Source organism: Neophocaena asiaeorientalis, unplaced genomic scaffold (assembly GCF_003031525.2).
Source record: "Neophocaena asiaeorientalis asiaeorientalis breed wild unplaced genomic scaffold, Neophocaena_asiaeorientalis_V1.1 scaffold648, whole genome shotgun sequence".
Taxonomy (NCBI): domain Eukaryota; kingdom Metazoa; phylum Chordata; class Mammalia; order Artiodactyla; family Phocoenidae; genus Neophocaena; species Neophocaena asiaeorientalis.
This window is the reverse complement of record NW_020172781.1, coordinates 7966424-7974836: the sequence shown is the minus strand read 5'-3', so window position 1 is coordinate 7974836 and position 8413 is coordinate 7966424. Positions and strand designations below refer to the sequence as shown.

The following is an 8413-nucleotide window of genomic DNA, read 5'->3' as shown; positions in this document are numbered from 1 at the left end:
GGGAGGGAGGGCGGGGGAGGGGGAGGAAGAGAGAAAAAGATAAAGAGGGAGGGAGAGAACAAGAGAAAGAGAGACTGAGCAAGAAGGAGAGGGGGGTGGGAACGAGAGAGCTGGAGAGAGGAGGAGGGACTGGGTGTACCTGCCATTTGGCTGCGACATTTTACTTTTTCATGTGACTTTGGCATCAGACAGACCTGGGAGTTACCCTGGCTCTGCCACAGGCCGGCTGTGTGACTGTGAGCCAGTGACGTCCCCTCTCTGAACCTCAGTTTCCTCCCCTGTAAAATGCCCTCTCTGCCTGGGTGTTGTGTTGGTCCAATGAGATCAGCCAAGGCCCGGCCCCATAGGGAGCCTGAGGTCAGTGTATCTTACTGTCCCTTGTTTTGGGAGGGCACCTGCCTTAGCCTCCTGCCTTCTTTGAATGTAAAATCCAATCACCCCAAAGCGATAGAAAGATTCAGGGGGCTTGTACATCTATCTACTCACCACCATTCATTTCTGAGAGGACCCGATAGGCCTGGAGAGGGGGAGTGACTTACCCAAGGTCACACAGCAAGCAGGTGGAGAGCTGGGATGAGAATGTGAGTCTTCATTCACATATTTCACAAATCCTTATCAGGTGCCTACCGCATGCCAGGGCCGGAGAGACCTCGGAGAGCCCCATGGGCGTGTCTGCTCTCAGGGTCTCCATCCAGGCCAGGCTTGTGTGATCTTTACTGGTGGGAATGTTATCTGCTTCTACAGGTGGGAAAACTGAGGCTCAGCAAGCTGAGCTTGCCCAAGGTCATGGAGCTGGTGAAGGGCAGAGTTGAGACTCAGAGGGAGGAGGGAGGATTTGAGTCCAGGTTTCTGAACATGCCAAAGCTGCTGGGTATGGGGAAGGAGAGGGGTGGGAATTTGGGTGTGCCGTCTTCCTGCACGGTTGGTGGCATTATAGACCATCTTTGTGCCACCTGACATCTGGCTTAGAGTCGCTGTTCCTGCCTCTGAGGCTAGAGCCGGTGAGTCCCCCAGACCCCGTCTAGCTCTCTGAAGGAGGGGACACGACCCAGGGACTGAACGTGGACAGGCAGCCAAGGCGGGGTCCTCCTTGGGGTTGTGAGGCTCTTCAGAAGGGTTCCAGTTGGGGTATGGGGACCAGTTCCACTAGGGTTGGGTCCCCCACATCCCCAGGGGCGGGTTCTTGGAGATGGGCCTTTGTGTTACCTTAAAAAAGCCTTGGACTTTGTTAACCACCGACAAGACTCTCTACTCCTGCTCTGATTGCTTGTGGCCTTTACCTGATAGAACCTGACGGAACTCGGGGAGGACCCGGGTGCTGACCTTATCCTATTTCGTAGGGAAAGAAGCTGAGTCTTAAGGAGGAAAAATGACTTGCCCAAAGTCGCCCTGCTGGGAAAAGTGCCAGGGACCAAGTTACAGGCTTCGGTCATCTGACTCCCAAGTCTCTCCATGATGTCTTCCATCTTTGGTGACCTGTTGCTAAGGGGCTCGGAACTCAGGATTCCCCCTCTGCCCGGGGAGATGTGTCAGCACTTCCCTGTAGCCAGTGAGGCGGTCGCTGGTGGCATCATTACTATTATGGTGGGTGGTGGTGGGGTGCCATTTGCAAGCGGGGGTGTTGGAGAAACATCACCGTGAGGCTGACAGCCAGGTAGATAGATGGTAGGAGTCAGCAGAGGTGAGGAGTGTGTTCTAGGCGGGAGAAACATCAGGAGGTGGGAAGGATCTCGATATACTTCGAGAGACGGTATAGCTGAGAGGTGAGGCTGGAGGCCCAAGATGGAAGCAGGCCGCGTCATGGGAAGCTGGAGACTTTATCTTGGAGGCACTGGGGAGCCGTGGAAGTTTTAAGCAGGAGAGGGGCCTGCTCTGGTTGGTGCTTCAGAGTTTCTCACTCGGCTCACGGTGGAAGATGGGCGTGTGGGTCAGCGTAGAAGCAGAGAGAGCAGCAAGGTTGTTGCTGCAGGCGGGAGTGGGGGCCTGGACCAGGGTAGGGGCAACGGGGCGGGAGGGCAGTGGATGAATTTTGGAGGCAGGCTCTCCCCTCCACGGTGCTCGACTCTAGGCTTGGGGAAGCGTGATGGCCAGAGCCAGCCTGGGTGTGATGGCCCGGCCTTTCCTGGAGATGGGGGCTAGGAGCTAGGAGCTTCTGGGGGGACATGGATGTGTCTGGGGGCCCTAAGGGACTCCCAGGCTGCAGGACAGAGGTGCCGAGAACAGGTGGCTCAGCCCTGTGGTTTCCAGGCCGGCCGGCCTGCCTCTGCTTCCGGGCCCAGTGGCCCAGCCCCCAGCTGAGTGGCAGCTGTCACAGACACCAGCGTCTTCCCCCCCACACCCCCTGCCAGGTCCAAATAAAGGAAAAACCAAAATACATTTCCCTTTGTCGGAATCTGGTGAGGGTGAGCCTGTGAGAGTCATTCGCTATTGTGTTCTGGGGCCCACACTGCTCCTTACATAAGCTTCAGGTTAAAAATACTCACGGAATTCTAATTCCTCTGCCTGGGATCGCACCCCGGGGGGCCTCCCAGCCTCGGAGGGCAGGGGGTGGGGCAGGCCCCTGGCACCCAAGGAAATGAAGAAACTGCGCCACGCACAAGGCGGGTGTGCGGCAGTATCAGCTCTGCCTGCCTCCAAAGCCCTGGGCTGTTAAAGTATAGTAACTATAATAACCCTGAGAGCGGCTAACCTCTTCTGAAGGCTCGTCATGTGCTGAAGTTTCCACCCATGTGATCTCACTTCATCGTCCTCCAAGCCCGTGAAGTAGGTTCCCATTTTACAGCCCAGGTTAACACCTTGCTTAGGTTATACCCTGGATTAGCACCCAGGGAGCCCCTGACCTGGGTGCAACTTGGAGCCCACATTTGACCCCCATAATCTGGCCTTCCCTCTGGGGGGCAGAGGGACAGGAGGTGGCCCGGCAGAAGTCCCCTTTCTGAGGGTTTGGGGACAGAGTGGTGGCTGTGCGTACCACCAAGGCAGCACTTCAGCTACTGGAGTGGGGGGGCGGCAGCTACCCCAACCCCCTCCCCCCCAGGGCTGAGGATGCCTGAGCATATGGCCCACCCAAACTGGAACCCATTCCCGGGGATACTGAGTGCAGGGCAAGGCAGTGACGAGGCCTGTTTTGCTGACTTTAAAAAAAAACTCAGCCCCCTCCATGGGTGGCACCTCCAGAAATGAAATTAACAACGAGATGTCCCCAGGTAAAGACATGCACATCTTTTCCCTTCTCCCTTTACCTCAGCCGTGGCCAGCCAAAGGGTCAATCAGCAGTCCCAGTTAGCACTCCAGCCAGCCGTCCCAGCCCCACTGGTCCCTGCAGGCTGGTCGACAACCACACAAGGCAGTCCTCTTGGTGCCGGTGGGAGTGCACTGTGTGCTGAGCGCTTTACATGGATCATTTCACTTAATCCTCGTAACTGCCTCCATGACGGCCAGTCCTATTATTTCCCCCATTTCCTAGGACTGAGGTTCTGAGAGCTGAAGTGATGCACGGAAGTCCGTGCTCCCCAGACGGTAGGCATGATCATTGTGGAACCCGTAGGAGGAGTGGAATTCCATCCGTTATCCACGCGGTCACTTTTTGGGCACTGGCTCAAGGTTCTTTCCTTTCCTTTGTGGAATTTACTATCCCCTTTGTGGATAGGGGAGCACTGAAGACAAAATCTGATGTGGTCTCATGTTGGTGGCAGGGTGAGCCCAAAGCAGCCGGTACCTGGATGGCATGATACCAAGTCTGCAGTGTTCAGCGAGGGGGTTCTGGGAAGGGGCTGGATGGGTCAGCCAGGGCTTGTGCACGTGGAGAAAGGGCGGGGAGAGACTTTGTGGGGAGTAAAAGCGAGGTATCCCAGCTCCAGGCCCTGCCCCTGTGCGTGGGGACTCAGGTGGTCTGTTCTGGCCAGTAGGGGGATGACCTTAAAAACAGTCCCATGGTCCTTCCTTGCTGGGCAGGCACGCCAGGAAGCCTCTCATCTCAGCTGCTGTGCTTCCCCGGGGTGAGGCACCTCATGGTTATACATTTTGAGTCAATGTCACCCCTGCCTCAGGAACTGACCACCCACAGGCAGGGCGTCATCAGCTCTTTCTCTTGTATGGTCTCCCCCAGCTGCCTTGAGCCAGGCCCATGGGAATCACCATCCCCAAGTTACAGATGAGGAAGTGGGGGCCAGCTGCCGAGGTTGGGGGACCCAGGATTCCATCTCGGCCTGACCTGCGAGGAATCCTGGGCTAACAGGAGAGGGCCGGTCCCAAAGCTGGTGACCTGGCCTCGGGTGACCCCTGGGCAGCTCCCTGTCCCTTGGGGTCTCAGTCTTCCCATCTGTCAAATAGGGCTGAGCGGCCCTTCACAGTCAACGCACAGGCCCCAGCTGAGCTGAACAGGCCAAATCTGCCCCTCCCCCACACAGCCACAGTCTGATAGGGGAGGCTGACAGCCAACAGTGGAAAACAGGACAACACCCATCAGGTTCTGTGGTGTCTGCCAGTGCCGGGCGCTGAGTTACCTCCAGGGTCTCCCCAGCCCTGGGAGCTGGGCGAGGGGGTGGTTTTATCTCTGGGTCCTGGTGTGGGGGCCGGCATGCCTGCTGCCCTGAGCAGTGGGGATGGAGGGCCTCTCCTGGGCCAGGCCGGGGCAGGCCCTGACTTGAGGCGGCTCCCGTGGGACTGATTTATCGGCAGCCACTCGGCAGCCCAGGGGAGCCGCAGTCCTAGGGTGTGTTGGGTTCCCACAGCTGGAATGAATCCTGCGGGAGGATGAGTTTGGTCATGCTTGGGTTGTCAAGAACTGAAGAGTCATATTCTCTCCTAAAAACATTCCCCATGGATACCAGACTCGCTTGCTTGTTCCAGGCAGAGGCTGGGGAATCCTGTGCCCATGCTCTGTGATGTGGGGCAAGGCCCTCACCCTCTCTGAGCCCCAGGTGCCCGCTCTAAAGTGGGGAGAAGGGTCACCCAGCTGCCGGGCTTGCTGGCGGATGGAATTAGATAATACACAGACGTGTCCAACTGTGTGCCTGCGACGCCCTCATTAAATCCACCCCAAGTAAGAAGAGCAGCTGTCTGTGGTTTTGGCGCGCGGCATGCGTTTGAGTCGTCTGTAACTTGGGAATAAAACATCTTTAGGAAATGTGGCCATTTGGAGCAGTCTGGAGCCGCTGCTGAGCAAACCCAGCTCCCATGAGTGTCTTAGTCCTCCAGTGTCTACCTTCCTGGTGCTTCAGCCACAGAGCAAGGGAGCCGGGTGTCAGGAGCTCACGTGTGGGTCTTGTCTTTGTTTAGCTCTTGCAAACTTTGGCAAGGGGCCTCGGTTTCCTACCTGTAAAATGGGCACAAGCATTGTTGCGTTGGCTCCTTGAAATAATGTGTGTAAAGTGAAATAAGGAACTCCTTTCAGAATTTCTCTCTCTCTCTCTGACAGATGCTACTCCTTCCCCCAATCTAGATCTCGCAATGTTCAGAACAAAATTCCTTTTGCAGGTATTAAGCAGCTCCCAGCAGTGTCACTGGGAGCAAGGCAAGCGTGGGCTCAGGAGCAGAGGTGTGAGGGCTGTGCATCAGCATGGCTGGAGTCCAGGGCCCACTGTGGGTGAGGGGACCCCGAGTCTGGTATCTCTAGCTAGCTGGGGTCACAGCATCCCAGCTCCACCACCTCTAACCAACTTGGGAACCTCAGGCTCAGAACCTCAGCTTCCCCGTCCATGAATTGGGTACAAAGACTCCAGTTTTATGGGCAGGAACATGCCCAGCTGGCCAGTCTCAAGGAAGGGACAAGGCTTGGAGGCTTCTAGATGGTTGCAGGGACCCCTCACCTTCTGACTCCCTTCCCCTACCTCAGACATGAATGACAGTCCCAGCAGCCCTGTCTGGGGTTGTCTCTGTATGCCAGGACATCTGTTACAAGACCCCAAGGGATTCAGCATCACCCCCACTTTGCCAGTGAATAGAACTGAGGCTCAGAGAGGGAGATTGTTGGATCGCATCCACACAGTGGTGGGGCTTGGATTCAAGCCGCGGTCTGTGACTCTAAGATGTGCTACGATACTGTCTCCCAGCTTCACCGTCAGAGGCAGGAGGAGGAAGACTGTGCCTTGTTTCCTGCTGGAATCTGCAGGCTTACACCACGCCTGGCACACAGTAGGGACTCAGCTTATTAATTGAATGAAGGAAGGAAGAGGCAAAGGAGAGAATCTTCCCTCCCAACCCCAGCTCCTCCCAAGAATGCAGGTCCCAAAGCTGGGTGTCTCTGGGGCTCCAGGGTGGGGGCCCCAAACCCAGTTAGTCACACCTGGCCTTGGTTGCCTGGGCCCATCCCTCTGAGAGGATTTTCTCTGCAGGCCATGGCTCAGCTCTTGGGGGAAGCCTCAAGGCGGATCCCAGAGGGCGGGATGGGCGGGGTGACTCCTGCTTGGCACCAGGCCCTGGCTGGGCCTGCAGTGTGCTGGGGAGGGCGGGCCAGTCATGGAGCTCAGTATCTGGGTGTGTTCCCTCGGCCGGAGCTGAGCCCCCACTGCCAGTTCCAGCTTTTCTCACTTCTGCTGAGTCAGAAGTTCACCATCAGCCCATCTTCAAACCCAGCTCTGTCCCATCCTGGCTGTGTGACCTTGGGCAGGTCACCTTGCCTCTCTGAGAGTCAGGCCCCGAAAAGGGAATAATGAGAATAATCGTGATTCAGTAGGCCTCAGAACAGAGCTATTGGTCACTGGGCAGCAGTAAATTAGAAGTCCTCTGAAATGACTGCTCCATTCCTTCCCTGCCTCAGGACTCCCGATTCCTTGTTCTCTTCTAATATAATTCGTGCTAAGGTGTGAATGGTTGTCAAATTTCTTTCCTGTCAAGTGAGTCTAATCCAAACATTACTATGGTCTGTGCTGTTTCTGGTGCTGTGTGACTGAATGAGAAGGAAATTGAGGGGATTTTCACTGAGGGTGTAGGAGAGGAATAGACTCCCTCACCCTTATCACCTAAAGTCCTTTCATGTAGCAGCTGGGGAGGGGCAAAGGGCACTGGTGTGGTTGGGGAGTCCACACTCTTAGTCTCTGTGGCTCTGAGCAGTTTGGCACTGTGTAAGGAACTTACCAGCACATAGCAGGCCCTTAGCAAATGTCTGTCTGGAGGATGACAAGAGAATGGGCTGTATTCGAGACCTGGACAATCCTCCCCTCCTCCGTTTCACTGCATCTGATGAACTCCTACACATCCTTCAGTGCCCAGTTTGGATGTGTCTCTTCCAGGAAGCCTTCCCAACTAACTTCAGGTCCAGTTAATCTTTTGGGAACTCTAGTCCATCAGAGATGGGCAAACCCTGAGTTTATCCGGCCTAACTCTCCTATTTCCCAAGGGGGAGGGGAAAAACAAACCCAACAGGAGGTCTTCCCTTAGCTAAGGTCTCACAGCCCAAGTCAGAGATGACGGCAGGAGGATTCGAACCAAACGTCTTTAGATCTCCTCAGATCATCTTTAGGCATGAAAAGAGGGCCTGGACATGGCCTCTCTTCTGCTTCTGCCACTTTACCCCCATTAGGGCCTCCTGCAGAGTCAAGCACGCAGCTAACGTCCTCTCTTCCTCCTTTCTCTGCAGCCCACGACCTCCCTCCGAACAAGGCCTCGGCAACCCAGCCCGGCAGCCACTTGCAGTGCCTGTCTGTCCACTGCACAGACGACGTGGGCGATGCCAAGGCCCGAGCCTCCGTGCCCACCTGGCGGTCCCTGCACTCCGACATTTCCAACAGATTCGGGACATTCGTGGCCGCCCTAACTTGAATTGACAAGAAATACCCCCTCCCCAACCAGGCCCTTCCCTCCCCCTTTTCTCTCCTCTCCCCCCTCCACCTGACCCCACCCCTACCCGCCCTGTTAATTTGAAAGGGCCACTATTGCTGAGTGGATGATTTTTTTTCTAGGTTGGTACCTGCTTAGTGGCATATGGACCGGAAAGGGTTAATTTAAAGGGAAGAAAAAAAAAAAACCTCAAAAAATTTTTTTAAAAAAGAAATTTGTCTGCCACGGTATGTTACCAGTGTTAACCCTTCTGCAGTTAGCAAATTTTTGCTGAAGCCTTTTTCCTGCTAGATAATTCCCATTTTTCTGTAATCTTGGCATACGTTTTTTAGATGACCTCTTTCCTTGTTTTATTTTCGTGCTGCTGTATGTCCAAGTATTGTTATTTCATAATAAGACAAGAGTTGCTTTCCTTTTTTATTCTCTTTTAGTCTTGTTCCTCCCCACCTCCCTCCCCACTGCCTGTTTTTTTTTTTTTTTTTCCTTTTTGCTTTGTTCACTGCTTATTAAAATGGAAATCCTGGAGACTAGTAGTTCTGGAATATTGCCGGGTGAGAGTCAAATTGTCATCACAATATTATATATTGACACCCTACTGTCATCAGTCAGGCTGGAGCCAAACAATTAATGCCCC

The 8413-nt window shown here is 54.9% G+C and overlaps 1 protein-coding gene across 1 annotated transcript in view; it reads left to right on the top strand.

Moving 5' to 3' along the window:
• The window catches only part of MN1 (MN1 proto-oncogene, transcriptional regulator), a 43449-nt gene extending 35496 nt beyond the window's left edge, over positions 1–7953 (top strand). The window contains 1 exon segment of the mRNA XM_024741565.1: positions 7580–7953. Within this exon segment, the coding sequence (XP_024597333.1) occupies positions 7580–7761 (182 nt within the window). The 3' untranslated portion in view covers positions 7762–7953.
• The last annotated feature ends 460 nt before the right edge of the window (positions 7954–8413 follow it).